The sequence below is a fragment of the Rhamphochromis sp. 'chilingali' genome (genome assembly GCF_963969265.1).
Source record: "Rhamphochromis sp. 'chilingali' genome assembly, chromosome: 3".
Classification (NCBI taxonomy): domain Eukaryota; kingdom Metazoa; phylum Chordata; class Actinopteri; order Cichliformes; family Cichlidae; genus Rhamphochromis; species Rhamphochromis sp. 'chilingali'.
In genome coordinates this window covers 29,738,433-29,755,125 of record NC_137931.1, presented here as the reverse complement: position 1 = coordinate 29,755,125, position 16,693 = coordinate 29,738,433, and the positions used below count along the sequence as shown (strand labels likewise).

The window sequence follows — 16,693 nt, the reverse complement described above, 5'->3', positions numbered from 1 at the left end:
TTAATTTCTAATTTGTGTGATTCTCTGTTTCCTCACCTCATAGGGGCCCCATAGATGTTGAGCTGGCTGGCTTCTGTGAATGTAAGAGAAACAGAAAATTACTGATGGTCAAACTGGAGCACCGTGAGGTTTAAAACAAGGATTTGCTGCTGGAATCGCTACCTTTGAGCAAGGCATCTGGCCCCAAACATTGCTCAAAGCTACTTTGCTCATCGGTACGTGAGGGATTTTGACTTGGTTTAGTAAATGAGTAAAATATGATTGGTAAATGGAATAGGAGGAATTGGCTTGGATAGCATTTCCATAAAATATTCTGCTACTCTAAGGTCGCCATTTTCTGTGCCTGTGTTTGTTTTCCCTTTTGAGAAAAAAGCTGCTGAATTCATTAAAACTCTGCTTATTAACGAAATTGCTCAGTTTTGCCATCTTAACTGTTAGAAGCAGTCGATGTTTCCTTCTTCCTGCTGTCCAGAGCAGAGGCAGCATTTCATTATTTTTCTCTTAGCAAATATTTTCTTCGGTACCACACTGTGGATTTTGTATGTCATGCAGGCCTTGAGGTGGCTTCTGTGTCTTGTTTGTAATCCTCCACTGGTGTCTGGTCCTATTGAATCTGTGTCCTGCACTGTACTGAATACATGGCGGCAGAAGAACTACAACAGTACAAGTCCTCTTTACACAAGTCAAGAGATGATATCAGAAAGACCAAACAGAAAAGAACAAGACAGAAGAAGATACAAAACACCATCTAGTTTTCTGAAAAACTATAAAAAATCAAGGTTTCAAGCTTTACTTCCAGTGCCTATCCTTTAGAGCCATGCTGCTGGCATCTTTTACAACTGGAAGCTTTTATTCTATAATTCATGAGTTATTTCAATGCTTAAATTCTCCCAGAATGCTGTGTCAACTCTATAAGCTGCTTTTACTGGACTGATATCCTGAAATCCTGCTCGGGCTCTATAAAGAAAGAAAAATCCAAACACTTAAGTTCCTGGAATGCAGCTTCAGACATCACCTACATCTAATCAACAGACTTCATAAATGCAACGTTAACAATTCTGGCCTGCCACAAGAATCCTGCTCTGAGGCAGGAAGTCTCTAGAGAAGCATCTAGTAACATAACTGTACACAAGAGGTGCTGCCTTGGCCAAATGGATAGCTCACATAAGTGAAATACCAAGCTCTGTGAATGATCTGGCTTGTTACCTCTTATACCAAGCAACCAATGAGCCTGTCGGAGAAGTGCAGACTCAGCATAGCACCGAATATTGTACTCAGCAAAAAGCATCTATTTTTTCATCATGGACAAAGTGATGTTTTATTCATAAAGGCTAGTCATATTGTGCGTAGACAGTCTGAGAAGAGAGCAGCAGCAGCAGCAAGAGTTTAAATGAGGAGTAACACCATGCATATGGCAAAGTTTATAATGTGATGCACACTCCATCCTCCATGTTTATCATTCATCTAGACAAGGGGTCGGCAACCTGCGGCTCTTTAGTCCTTATACTGCGGCTCCACGTGGTTTGGAAAAAAATTATAAGTATTTAACTGAAGTGTATTTCATTTGTGTTAGTTCTTTTTAACTTGTAGTTCTAAACTGGAAGATTATTGTGATCTTGAAATATAAAAATAAAACTATGTTATTATTTTTCATCGCTCAAAATAAGCGTCACACTCACAGAAACCATACCTGCCGAAATGCCGTGCAGACTTTCAACCCCAGGCAGGCCAAGTGGTAAAAACAAACACCGCTCACGCCTCTGCAGGCGCTGTGCGCAGACGGTCAGGAACAGAAGTCCCATTGTCAACATACCACCTGACGATGTTTACATGAACATGCTTTTTTTCTTTATTGGCTACTTTTCACACATGGTTGCTGTAGCCATACAGCCAGCTGTAGTTTTGCAGCTCGCAGCCCGACACACACCAACACAACAGCAGAGAGAGCACAGAATTTAAGCCGGCGAGGCTTGATTGCAGATGTCCACCTCCCCTGCAGCGGCACTGCAGACCACGCCCTGCCACACACATTAACCACGTAAAATAAATGTTTATGCAGATATTTTGCAAATACTTATTTTTCATTTTTTAGCAGCATAGTGCTTTTTTCCAATTATTTTTAAAATTCAGATCAAGGCTCCGCTACAGGCTGCAAAATCCCAAAGGTGACATAAGGATGACGGCTCACTACAGTTTTTGTTTCCTTTTTGTTATATTTTTAGTTTAGTTCAAAATGTGTTCATTCCATAAATAAAATGTTATTTTCTCTGTAGCACTTAATGTATTTCATAAGCAAAACACTTTAGTTGTTTATACAAAGCAAAACAGTGTTATCTTTATTTTAGATGTCAAAAAGTATTTGCGGCTCCCAGTGTTTTCTTTTCCATGGAAACTGGGTCCAAATGGCTCTTTGGGTGTTAAAGGTTGCTGACCCCTGATCTAGACGAATATAGGGTAAGATACATACTGAGATAATTCCAGCGGTACAAAAACTTTGTTTAACCATACTTATAATTCGGCTGCCATTTTCTAAAATAAAGACATTCTTTTAATCACTAATCACAGTTGCTTCCAATGAGCCGTTTTGCTAGGACCACTTTAGTTAAAAGACGATTGTTTTCTTCAGAAGCTCAGGAAGTATTAAATATGCACTATACGCAAACGTCAGAAATGGTGTAAAAGGGAGGAGATGGGTACGTTTGACTTGCAAAGTAGGTTGCAGAGACAACAGCAACTGTGTAATAGCTGGTATATGAGATGTGTAATGGGAAGTTTAAAGGCTATGCTTGAACTAACTAATGGGCACATTGGTTGGTGAGATCAGTCAGTCAAGAATTAGCCATCTTTCTACATCTAAAGCACTTTTGGTTCCTTTGTTCGGTTTTTAGGATCATCATCCTGCTAAATACTGTTCCATTAGATGCCACACCATAAGAGACCTAAAAACCTGTGAGATAACACAGTGGTATGACTTGGTCTGTTTGTATAGGCTAACCCCTATATGTTGTGCTTATCGGGATGATTTTTTTCTAAATCAGTCCAAAAAATATCCTCACTTCATTTTTACATTTTTTTTCTCGACTACAGTCTGACTTTATGATTTTATTGAGCTTAACCCAGGGTTGGCATGGTGTGCTGACATCTCTGAAATAGTGATCATGAAGCCTTTTCATAGTCATTGACCAGAAGACATGCACTCGCCTCCCTTCTTGCTGTGCAGACAGAAAGACATTTTTCTTCACCAAGTAAATGATTTTCCATCACGACTCATCATGTGAAAGACTTGTGTGCCTTGGTCTCCACAGATTATGTTTGCTTGCATGGAACAGCAGTTCTACTTCCCTCCTTAAGCAAAATTATTTCTACTCTAAACTCTGCTTAGACTTCACTGAGTAAAGTTGACCAAGTAAGCACGACAATATCATTTATTGTAGAATGTACGCACCAAAATATACAATAAAACCTTTCTGTAGTGCATAAAATCCTTCTTGACCTTGGAAATAGATCAAGGGTGAACTTTTAACTTTCCAGTTTTTAACACAGTGGTCATTGCTAGAGTTCAGTTGTCATGGAAATGACTATGAAAGTACATTTTTGCCCTTTAACTGTTGGAAGAAAGTGCCAGAAAAAGCAGGACCTTGAGTTTAAATAATTTTGTCCTAAGATCCTATTTGCCATTATGTGGCCTGATTTAAATGATTTAAATCAGTCACATTATAATCCAGCCCTTCCTCTTCTCGCTCTCCTATCACATCTATTATCTCTCCTCCTTTTCTCTCAAGCACACAGCTGAGATGACTGCTATGCCTCTTCTCCTTCTCGCCACCCTCCTCTCTTCTAACAATTGCCCCTCCTTCCTTTCATGTTCATCCCTTCAAGCCTCCCTTCATTCCCTCTGAGCTGCCTCTCAACCTCCATCTCCACTCTGAAAATCCCTTTGGACTCTCTCTGCCCATCTCTGTCTCTTTGTCTCTCTCTTCACATCATTCCACCATCTTCCTCTTTTTTTTCTCCCCATCACTTTCCATCTCCTCCCTCCCTTTTTCCTGGACTAATTTCATTCCTTCTCTCTGTCTTTCCTCGCATGGAGTCTGAGGTTTAACTCACAGCGCTGGACCGTCAGAGCCTCCTACAGCCTCTACTCTCCAGGCTTCATGACAGGAATGGTGTGCTATTAGCCAGTCTGCTCACACACAGACACAGGTACACACAGGTTGTCAGCTGGGCAGAGTGTGCAGCTCACATAGTGTGCCTTAGCTGTCAGTCAGGACCACAGAGTAGAACTGTGCAGAACTGACTGGCACAGAAAGGACTGAGGGAGAGAGAGAGGGGTGTGGGTTGCTGTGTGTACGTGTGTTTATGTGGTTTTGTGTTTTCTCATTGTTTGGTGTTGCTTCATATTGATAAAAAATATTTTCAGCACATATTGTTGTCTTGGGGTTTTTATTTTTATTTTTTTGAGTTTATAAAATGTCAGAAAATAGTGCCTAAAGTCAGCTCTTCAAATTATTCTGTCTGAACAAACCACAGAGATCTTTTTATTTATTTATTTTCAAATTATGTAAAGGAGACAAAAGCATTAAATTCTCACACTTGAGCATCTGGAACTGTAGAATATTTAGTACTTTTGCCAAGAGGATGAATTAATTTGAATAAATCAGCCAGTGAAATTGTTAGATATTAAAGGAGAACCACTAATTTTAGATATATCAGTCAATTTATATCATACATTATATAAAGTGCTATCATAATGTTGCTTGTTTGCTATTAAAAGCAAAAGAGAATACAAAAAATAAAGCATAATTTTTCTGATTTACCCTTTAGGATCAACTTCTCTTGCATCTGTTTCCCACATCCATTCCTGCGTCCACTTTTTCATCACACTTTTATATCAAGTTCTGTTCTGACCACTGAACTAATATGAAAAGTAAGCATCAACTTCTGTGTCAAAACGACCAGACTTTGATGCTGATGATTTTTACTGTTCAAACTATACACGAAAGATCCAACAGCAGTCGGATGATCATGAGATACATCAGATTCTCCCTTGAAGAAAAAACTGGACAGACTATCCAAAGACTATCAACGCAAAAGAACTGTACCACTACTGTAACATAATAGCACATAGCAGACTGAAATCAGGGACTTTTTGCCCACATCAACACAATGTTCACCTACCAGCTGACTTACCCACTACTGCTACTAACTACTTTTTTTTTCTCTTTTCCAAAATATAATTCAGATTGAAGATTGGCCACTTTGCCACACTGGAACAGTTCCAGTGCTCATTTCATGGGCCCACAGGGACAGAAAATGGGCTTCCACAGAATAATCTTACAATAGCTGCTGCTGTCTCGAGGTGTGCTAAAAGGTGACTTTGAAGAGGAGATCAGCCAAATTAAAATGAGGACAGGATTTTTTGATTTTGATTTAAGAAGTACCAGAACCTAGATTGCAATTTGTATGCTATACAACATTTTTTAGCGGCTCTGGACATGGTTATTTGAGGTTTGATGATATATTAATGTCTTCGATGGAATTCCATCTACTAAGCAATCTAACATGATTAGAAACAAAAAGAAGCGCTCGATAGCAAATAAAAAAACTGATGACATAAATCATTTTTCTGACAGCCTTCATTAATGACACAGTGTGTTAAAAAATGGAGAGCAAGGCAAATATGTCCCTTGAAAAAAAAAAAAAGTTAATCAAACCAACAGGTACCCCTATCATAGAAGCCAGTATACAGAACTATAATTGTTCATGTTTTTATAGAGGATTGAACTTCATGCTGACTAAATGATCTGGGTCATTTAGTCAGCATGCAGTGTGAATGTTTGGGACAGCTGTGCTCTACATTCTTCATCAGTTCAGTTCTTCATCATTGTATAAAATCAAAAAACAGCTTGTTGTAAAATTGATATAGAAGCAAGCCACTGCTTGTTTCATGTAAGTCGTATAAAAACAGACAAAATTATATTGCCTGCTTCGAACTACATGTAAGTTTTATGTCAGGTCAGAACCTAAATAAAGGTTTAAAACTACAGAAGACTTAAGTCAAAAACAATGCTTGATCCTTTAAGGACAGTACTCAGCTGTTTGAATACAAGGTGCTGTAGCAGCTAAAGCTTGTCATGGTGTATTAATGCAGTGTACTCGTAGAACGGCTACATGTCACCAAGGCTAACACAGAGGGACAGATAACTGTCACGGTCCCCGTGTCTCTCTGGTTGGCCCACGCTGGCTACAGGTTTTGTTGTTGTTAGTTTTAGTTTTTTGTCTCTCCTCCTCCTCTCTGCCTGGGTGGAGCTCATTACGGGCTCTCACTCTTGGCCCACGCACCCCTGTGGATGGTGTCCACCTGCGGCTGATCTGGCTGATTTCCCCAGCTGCTATTTAAGGCAGTGGCACAGAGCAGCTCACCGCTGGAACGTCGAACCACCTGAGTTCGTGCTCGCGGCATATTCAAAGAAGAATCGCTTACACGTGTTTTATGTTGTGGAACTAACCTTTGACCTTCTGTCTGTAGATTCTGGACCGAATCACCGGACCTGTCCAAGTGGGGCAGTGTGTGGAGTGTTGGAGCGAGTGCGGCTGAAGAGGAGTGCGTGTGTGCGGAGGAGCGGTGGCGGTGACTGAGTGGAAGAGGAAGCGTGTGTGTGGATTCCCCCCCCCCCCCCCTTCTCTCCCTGGAGCCCTGGACCCCCTCCCAACTCACTGTACATATATTTTGCACTAAGGTGATCCCTATTGTAAATAAATCCCCTTTTGTTTCCTTGAAAGAACTGTCTGCGCGTGGGTCCGTTCAGTAGCCATGACAATAACCATTCACTCTCACATGCACACCTATGAGCAGTTTAGAAACACCAACAAGCATTTCTTTGGACTGTGGGAGGACACGGGGAGAACATGCAAGCTCCACACATCTTCTTGCTTTGATGTGGATTTTCTTTTGATGTCATTTTATATATTTAAGTTCTAATAAATATATTCAAGGTCTGAGTTTCATTCATTCGTTAGAATGTGTGCATCAATGCACGAGGTACCATGAAGACGTTAAAAAAAATAACAATGGCACAACAGCAGAATGTGTGAGTGTAAACGTTTTCACGCTAAAACCAAAAAGTTATGATTTAACTAATCTAACAGATGCTAACAGGTGAACTTATCCGAGCAGAGAGGAAACTTCATCCTTCACCTGCTGGGACTGAAGTGTGATCCTGTGAAAGATGAGGTAACACAGACGAACAGAATTATTCTCAGATGAAAAGGTGTGTGTGTGTGTGTACATACCTCTGCATGCTTCCAGCTGGCCTGTAAGAACTTTCCGAATCTCTGACACCCACATATTTTTCACATCCATGGAAGGAGCCTAGGGAGGAATAAATACATACATAGATACACACAAAGATAAATCAAGCACATATACACAACAAAAGCATCTTAACATTAATGCTGAGTGAGAAACTGATTGGAGAGGTGTGTGGTGCAACACTGCCCCCAAGAGCACACCTTGTGTATCATGGATTTCTTCCAGGAAGAATATTTCACTGAAATTACATCAGGGGGTCACATTAAGCAATAAATTAGACACATTATGCTTTATATGAATTCATTGCCATAAGGATATCATTTTCCAGTTCTTATATGCATGAATGTACAGACTTCTAAAAAGCAGTCACAAACATATTTAGCAGTTTCATAAATACCCTAGCCTCCGTCATTATTATCTACAATGTGTCTGTGAAGGTTCTCAGTCATCCAGGTCATCGTAGTCAAAGGAGCTTGCAAAGAAAAGCGTCTGGACTTCTTTAAGTTGCTTGAAGACGTTTCACCTCTCATCCGAGAAGCTTCTTCAGTTCTAAGGTCAAATGGTGGAGAGTCCCAGATATAAACCTAGTGGGAGTAACCCCCCACAGAGGGACAAAAGGACCCCCTGATGATCCTCTAATCGCCTGAGCCAAGGTGTGAAACTGGGCGTGGGTCCCAATCAGCCAGAGTTTCGGGTGTGTTCATTGTGAAACCTGGCCCCACCTTATCATGCGAATTCCTGAGGTCAGATGGCCCAGGATGTGAGTGGGCGTTAAGGCGTCTGGGAAGGGATCTCAAAACTGGATTATAGATGGAAGATAGCTGGTGTTGTAAACCCCCGCCTCTGTTCAAAGATGGTTGCTCACAGTGGACATAGATGGCTTCTTTCACTCCTCTTTCAAACCATCTGTCCTCTCTGTCCAAAATGTGAACATTGGCATCCTCGAAAGAGTGTCCTTTATCCTTAAGATGCAGATGGACTGCTGAGTCTTGTCCTGTGGAGGTGGCTCTTCTGTGTTGTGCCATGCGCTTGTGAAGTGGCTGTTTGGTCTCTCCAATGTAGAGGTCTGAGCATTCCTCGCTGCACTGTACAGCATACACCACATTGTTAAGTTTGTGTTTTGGCGTTTTGTCTTTCGGGTGAACCAGTTTCTGTCTGAGCGTGTTGCTGGTATTTCAGACCCAGCAACATGAAAGTAACTTCCAAGCTTAGAAAAAAGTCCCGCAACCAGCTGCCAAGAAACTGTTTAGGTTGTGACATGATTAATGGTTTCAGGAAGCAGAAGAAACCAAAAATTGTTGTTTTTATTTACTAAAAGAATGGCCTAATACAGTTTAAGAGGACTGAATTTTGAAGGCTCCTGTTGACCGAATAGCTAATAAACAAAAGAAATGTGACAAGAGACCAGAAGTAGATGTTTTTAGTAAAATCAGAAATAAAAAGGTAGAAATGTAGTACTGCTCCAAATAAATAAAGTGAGCTGGGTTCCATCACAGTTTCAGAGGAAAGGGTAAGCTGAATGAATCTGAACATAAAGCAGAAAGGAAAGGTTGCATCAACATACCTGGATGATGTAAACTTCCTCTCTGCCGTTGTACCAAACCTCAAACTTTTTGCTGTCACCTTTGACATTCTCTGTGATCCCCACAGAACTCATCTGAACAGAAACAGGACACAGACACTGAGATTCAGTATGTTAGAGATGAACTCTGTCAAGTGATGCACAGAAAAAAAACTCTTTCATTAGCAGTCACACAATAAATACGCATTTTATATGTTATTCGGCACAACGCTCCCAAAGTATAACAGTCACTTAAGGTGATAATTATTTTCCAGGACATTAACAAACCAGAGTCATAAACTAAAGCCATTAAACGTCTCAGGCTAGCAGTATTCCCAAAATATTGCCATGCTATAAAGTAATGTGAATAAGCTTTGAGATTCCTATTTAAATACCAACTGTGAATTTATCATAATAACAAGTAGGGGTATACTAATAATAGTGGTAATCATGAGCTTAACTGCTGACCCCTCTTCACCCACAATACGACAAATGCATTTAGCTGAATTAATCTTATATCTTTAGATAAATTAAACTATTACAGACTTTGAGGCTTAGATGTCCTTTCTACTATCTACAGGACTTCACAGGCAACAAGTCTGTACAACTACTAGTGGATGCCACTGGCTATTTAGCAATATTCAGTTAAAAGGTTTGCTCCCTTAAAAAACAGTAGAATAGCTTCAAATAACCATCATTAAGTCCAAAATGATGTATTTTAATGGTATTAATAGGGTTACTCTATCCTAGTGGTTCTGAAACGTTCTCATTAATGAAATCTGTTTGGTTTTTGTCTGTTTTATAAAACAGCTTTTAATTATTATTTGCATAATTATGTGCATTATCTGGTACTTTTTAAAATTAAGCATCATCTTTATCTGCAATACTTAAAAGGAACTATTGAAGACAAATTAGTTGATGTTCTTCAATAAATAAATAAATAAATAAATAAAAATGCCCCAGTAGTGGATAAATAACAACTATTGGGACCTATTGAACTCTAATCTAGTAGAGTTCAATAGATCCCAATATATCATTTAAATCAGCTTTAAATGAGAAGGTGTTTGATGTCTAATTTCGCTGCAGGCAACTGCAGGTGACAAATAAAGGCTTATTCATTCAAACAAAGTGCAGGCTATGCACACTTAACCCACACACATCCCCATCGTTATCTGACCTTGAGTGAGTGTTTGAAGCTGTAGGACGGGGTCTTTTCATGTCCATCAGTGGTCTCCTCTCGTTTCTTACAGAACAGCAGCATCTTATCATACAGAAAGAGATGCCTCTGCATAGGCTTAAACCTCGCCAGGTCCTTCACCTAAGAGCAGGTAATCTGTCACTTATCACATGCGTAAATAACTGTGTAACATTCAGAAATTAAATGTCAACAAAGACCCATGACAGATGACCCTGTAGCATCACTCATATTGTTATTATTTAAGCAAACAAAAAAATGTTCGAACAAACCTGAATACATCAAAGGCACATGGGATGGGTTTGTATTTAGCTATACATATAAATGTTAATGACTGCATCACTCTAAGCTGTTTACGTTTTGTTTCCATTGTGTCTTGGTTATTAATCATCAACTGATAACATAAACAGCAGAACAGCATTGCGCTATAATGCTTCCAAGGACAAACCTGAATGCTGTGCTGCCTGTTTAAGTTGAAAAAGAGGCAATGAAATTCATGTCCTTCAGTTTAAATATGCTCTTCTTTGCCACGTACCCTTTCTTTCATTCTTTTGCTATGAAATGCTGGTATGTTCTATATCAATAGAGTTTCCTTGCTATCTCTCATCAACAGAGCTTGATCAAATATCTAGATGTGCTTGCATATGGTTTGATGTTGTTGGTAAAAATGTGTATAAAAAACTACTGAAACGTATGCCTGTCTTTTCTGGTACACTTCGCTGCAGCCCCCGGGCAGTTGAAGCAAATGGCTGCCCCTTACATTGGTCCTGCCAGAGGACACTTCCTGTTGAAAGGTAGTTCCTCAAACCCTCAATCATGCTTGATCATAGGGGATCATCTGATTGTTTGGATTCCAGCTGCTGTACTATTATAGGGTCTTTACTCCGCAATATAAAGTGCTTTGAGATGGCTGGTTTGTGAACTGGTGCTACATAAATAAAACTGAATAGCCGGTCACAACAGATTTGGCAACCACAGCAGAGCTAAAAAAAAAAAATGGAAATGAGACTCAACCAGAAATTCACTGACTGGAGCAGAACAATATGAGCTGAACACACAAAGTATCAAAGGCACTTGGGATGGGTTTGTATTTAGCTATAGATGTAAATATTAATGACTGCATCACTCCGAGCCACTTTAGCTTCGCTTCCATTGTGTCTCGGTTATTAATCATCAACTGATAACATAAACTGCAAAACAGTATTGCATTATAATGCTTCCAAGGACAAACTTGAATGCTATGATGGTTCTTTATGTTGAAAAAGAGGAAATGAAATACATGTTCTTCATCTTAAATACGCTCGTCCTTTTTTCCAATGATTCGCTATGAAATGCTGGCATGGTTTAGCCCTGAGTTTTGGCCTCCTGCTGGCTGTGCTCTTGCATTCCTTATTTAGCAATTTCTGTATCAATGATAGAGGTGCCTTGCCATTTCTCATCAAGAAAGCGTGATGATCTTCTCTAGATGCGCTTGCTTATGGTTTGGTTGTGCTTTGGACACAACTGATCCGGTTTCCACAAAGTGTTTTAGAGTGATTGTCATAATTTGACACATCAAATTATAGAGCTCCTGTTTCCTCTGAAAAGAAAAAAAAAAGTGATCGAGGTTCTGCAGTAAAGGCCATACACAGCCTTGTTTATGAAAGGTAAACTGTAGCTGCAGATTAATTAAGCCTAGAGACCTGTCAGCAATCATCTGGCAACCTCTGCTTGTGATGGAAAAATGTGTTCCATAAGTGACTGGTAGTTGCTGGCAGTAGGGATGGGTATTGATAAGATTTTCACGATTCCGATTCCATTTTCGATTATGTTTAACGATTCGATTCTTTATCGATTCTTTTTTAAAAAGGAGAACACTAAAGTCGATTAGCTTAGAACTTTGTTTTACATCTTCTCTTTAAACAAGATAGAAATTTAGGAGTAACATGGCCTTACAAACCCAGCAGTGAGATCTTAAGAGATCCAGCCTACGGCTCTTTAATGGGGTGTCACAGGGTCCCCGGGAAAAAAATTGTAAATGTAAAATAATAAAATAAATATTCTTCTGTTGCAATAACAAAGTATAACATAAATTATTCTGCAGCAATTACACAAGAATATCCAGTAATGTCCCTGCCTACAATTAAACACATTCACTTACCAAAAATCGGGGCATCTGCTGTGGCAAATGGGTGCAAGCCTTTGACCACAAACTTAGTCACTGCTGGGTGACATTCGTCTATCCTGGCCTGAAAGGAGACGCTACCGGTAGACTGCAGCGAGAACTGCCAGCATCTGAGCCAGCCAGACTCTGTCTGTCTCTCTCAACATGGTCACCTAAATGCACAGTAATGGCAGGTTTGTAATAAGGCAGATCGCGCTAACATAAAATGCACTGTTAGTTGATTATTTACCTGCCGCATTAACGGGAGAGGAAGTGCAAACGTTACCGCTGCTGCTGGGTTGAGATTCACGAGTCCGGAGCGGAATTAAAAACACAACATTCATTTAAGGTTATCGCGTGTTTTGTGAGCAAATGCTTTTGCATACTCGTAGTGTTTCCTCCCTTAAATGAAATATCTACTTTGCAAGTATTGCAAGTTGCCCTGTTGTCATCCGTTCTCGTAAAGTATAACCAAACTTTTGAGCATTTGAGCCGCTTAGGCGCCGTGTTTCCTGCCAGGTAAATGACGCTCAGCAACGTGGTGACGTCATTCGGGGCGACTGGAATCGATAAGGGAATCGTTTGCAAAAATGGCAAACAATTCCAAGGAATTGAAACAGTGAGAACCGGGTCTCAACAAGAACCGGTTTTCGATACCCATCCCTAGTTGGCAGCATAAAATTGTTCACAGCAGCACCCTCTTTGCAACTGTTTTCCACTGGCAACAATCAGCAGTCTCCAGCAACCACTCGACAACCAGTCAGGTAATCTCAGACTGGTCTCCTATTTGCTTTTATTTCACTCTGAAATATGTAAAGCTAAGAAGGATGTATTTATTTTTCTTGCATCTTAATGAATGTAAAGTATCCAGACTTGTTCATTGCGACTAACTAATGTTAAGGTAAACGACAGGACATCCATAGGGCAATATTCAACACTGGTAAAACAGGAGTGTGGGAATTTACTTTGCTGTGGCCTTTCTTGTGGTCAGTCCACACATTGAAGGATCCCTGCATCAGCAGCTTCCCCAGTTCACTCAGATTTCCCTGCAAACATCAAAAAACTGTCAGATCTGTGAAACACATTTTTTTTTGTGGTGGTGGTGGTGGTGGTGGTGGTGGGGGGGGGGGGGGGGGGGGGGGCATAACTATTCGCAGTAGTAAATGTTTTAATACAGCTTCAGTTCAGTTATGGCACAAAAAGTTGGCAACAAAAGCTCATTATTTAAGCATACTTTTTGTATGAACAGTACAACACTTCCATGTGTTAACAATGATCTGAATGCACATGCTGGCGCTGGTAAGATACCCCCAGTGATATGTAACCCCACCCACACCCAGTCAATCACAACTCATTTAAGGGAAGAAGGAATTTGGATGTTTGCCAGAGCAAACATCTTAGCCCAGATATCATCTATGAGGAGACCTGAATATGGCAGGTCACAAAAGATTCCCATTAAACCTGCTAAAACTTGAAGAGTTATTCTAAACCTAAATTTTGAAAACCTGGGCCCTATTCCAGGAAGCTGGTTTAGAAAACTCAGAGTGAAAAACGACACTCACGGTTGAGTAACCCCGAACTGTCCAACTCAGAATATTCGGTTTCAGAAAGGCTGATAACAATTAGTTCAGGCAACGCGGAGTTGCTTTAACCCCAAGTTAAGCGCGCGCACGAGGATACATAAAGCCCTGATTAGTGGAGCACAGATTAAGCGAGTCACCATGGAGACGGAGGGAAAGAAGGCGCGGTCAATGTATTTTACAGCGCTTGAGGCCGAAATTCTGATGGCAGCATATGCCGATAACATGCAAATTTTGCGGAAAAAAAGTAACACAGCGACAGCTGCAAAACAAAGGGAGCATGCATGGCAAAACATAGCCGACAGAGTCAATGCGTGAGTGTTAATTTAAACATTGATCTAGGGATTTCCACCCATTTAACACGTTATTTTATTTTATTTTATTTTATTTTTTAATTTATACATTTGATTTTGTGATGTGATGTGAGCGCAGGTGCAACCCAACAGGCCCCAAACGTTCCTGGCAGCAAGTAAAAATGAAATGTAAAAATATAGTCCAAACAGGTAAGGTGTAATTGTATTATGAGCCATAGTGCTTGGTCTGTTTGTCCGATGTAAACCAATTGCAGTTAGAGGCTACATTAATTTTCTTTCTGTAAGCACTTATTGAAATTATCTGAGCACATTACAAGTACATATTTGCTTACTCTGTATGCTCAAATGTGACCCGTTATAGCCAACAGAAAAAAAGCGGAGGCCCGAAAAACAGGTGGGGGTCCTCCACCACTCACAGAGGCTGAGCAGTTGGCTTCCACATTTGTGATAATGTTGGCAGCATCACATATGATCTTCACAGTGCAGAGAACACAAATTAGCATCCATTACTATAATGAAATAATTTGTTAGTTTGAAATGCTACAGGGAACTATGTACCTGTACATTAATGCTGTGGAAAGACTTCCTGTTCACATAGTCTCCTTCATTTACTGAAGGAGCAATGATTGGAATGTGAGTGCCATCTGTACAGCCAATCACGCCTGGGAACCGTGAGAATAAATGTAAAATTTAAGTAGTAGTTCAAGTATCACCACATCATGAATTAAGTTTTGTTCATCCTGATACCTGCAATTTTGTGGCATCCCTCTTTGATAAATCTTGTGGGTCTATGACCGGGGAACACCACAAACGAGTACAGGAGACGTTTCAGTGCAACTGTAACATTCCTGACTGCCCGACAGACGGTAGCCTTGGAAACGTGCTCAGCGTCACCAATATTATACAGAAAGCTCCCGTTTGCAAAAAACCGAAGTGCAATACAAATAATATGTACAGAACTGAGAGAATGTCCGCGATGTGTCACATGAGCAATATTAGGCCTGAGGATGTTATTCAAATAAATTATAGATTGTGCTGAAAAACGGTAACGTTCACACAGAAAATCATCAGGAAATGATAAAATGTCCAAACGCGCTCTAATCACTCTCTCCCGGCGGAGAGCTCTGCGGAGAATTTGGGCTTCAACATCTACTGGCTCTTCAAGGAAGGGACACGCCATGTCTGACACTTCCTACAGTCAGGTTTCCGACAAAGAGGCGGAGAAGGTCAGGGTTAGTTGAAGTAAACCTGCTAGGGGGGCAGGTTAGCTTCACGGAGTGTGTCGTCATAGTAACTCGCTCAGAATTAATCTAAACTCACTTTGTGAAACCAAAAACCCAGAGTTTTCGTTAACTCAGGGTATACTTACTCAGAGTTTGCACTAAACCGGCTTCCTGAAATAGGGCCCGGGTGTGCAAAAGCTGTTGAGACTTGCCCAAAAACTCTTTTTACTTTATCCCTAGTTAGGTACATTCAGTGCTAAACTTGTAATAGAAAAGAATAGCATTAGTAGTGTGAAAAAAACAGAAAAATCTGCTGATTAAACATATTTGATTCAGGTTTTAACACTGAATTTATGGTGTGACCAGTGACTTTTAAAAATGTAAGCAACAGACATTGTTTGTTGTTGTTTTAATGGGAATAAATGGTTTACATGATACTGACTTTAATCACAAAAACATGTACTACTGCATAACTAAATAGATCCATCTTATGATGTACATGTTTTTCCAGGTTTCTTGAACTACGCTCTTGGCAGGGATAAAAAGTCTTTCAAATGGCACAGCAAGCCCAAAAACATAGGAAAGAAAACATAGGAAAACACTTTTAGAAAAAGTCCATCATCCACATTCTGGAACACGTGTTTCAGTGTTTCCTGTTCATCAATAGGCTCTATGACAAAGAGGATTCCAATTTTGCTCACTAAAATATTTCAGAAAGCAAACACTTTCCATTAGATCACTTTTTCACATGACTGTACCACAACGGGAAGGTGACAAGTTATAGTAATCTGATTGCTCTAAAGTGAAGAAAGTCAAGTCAGTTGACATCACACGGTGAATTAGAGGCTGAGTAACGAGAGTGGAATAACAGCCCTCTAACTCAAGTTCGTTTTCACAGTGTAAATCATTCAGAACTTTAATGATGATGATGATGACTACTGTACACTGACCTCAAAGCCAGTGATTGCTATCTGGTGCATGGAGTCATTGACAGACTTAATGATGTCCAGCATGGTGGCTAAAGCCTCCTCCAACTCAGCCATCCCCTCACCGTTACTGCATTTTAACATCTCCTGTTAGACGGGAAAGTGGAAGTGGTTTAGAAAGATCAAGGGCACAAAATACAAACCAAAGAAAGAGAAGAACAGAGGAGCAAATAAACTTTATGTCAATCTTGATGTAGAATCATAGTTAATGACAAATTCCCTATCTTTAGGACCGCCTTCTTTTGTCAGTCCATATCAGAAATATAACCCTACTGTCTAACAGTGACGTGGAACAAAAATCACATGCACTTATCATTATTATTATTATTATTATTATTATTATTACTTATAGGGTCGATTCTTATATCTCCCTCTTATC

General features: G+C 40.0%; 1 protein-coding gene across 7 annotated transcripts in view; it reads right to left on the bottom strand.

Annotated features, from left to right (window-relative positions):
* Positions 1–16,693, bottom strand: part of mcf2l2 (MCF.2 cell line derived transforming sequence-like 2) — a 113,705-nt gene that overhangs the window by 32,445 nt on the left and 64,567 nt on the right. For all 7 annotated transcript variants that reach the window (XM_080878610.1, XM_080878614.1, XM_080878611.1 and 4 more), the window contains 6 exons: positions 16,279–16,401; positions 13,177–13,257; positions 10,051–10,191; positions 8,877–8,969; positions 7,294–7,372; positions 37–73 (listed from right to left, as the gene is read on the bottom strand). In XM_080878610.1, the coding sequence (XP_080734736.1) occupies positions 37–73; positions 7,294–7,372; positions 8,877–8,969; positions 10,051–10,191; positions 13,177–13,257; positions 16,279–16,401 (554 nt within the window). The remainder of the gene's footprint in view (positions 1–36; positions 74–7,293; positions 7,373–8,876; positions 8,970–10,050; positions 10,192–13,176; positions 13,258–16,278; positions 16,402–16,693) is intronic.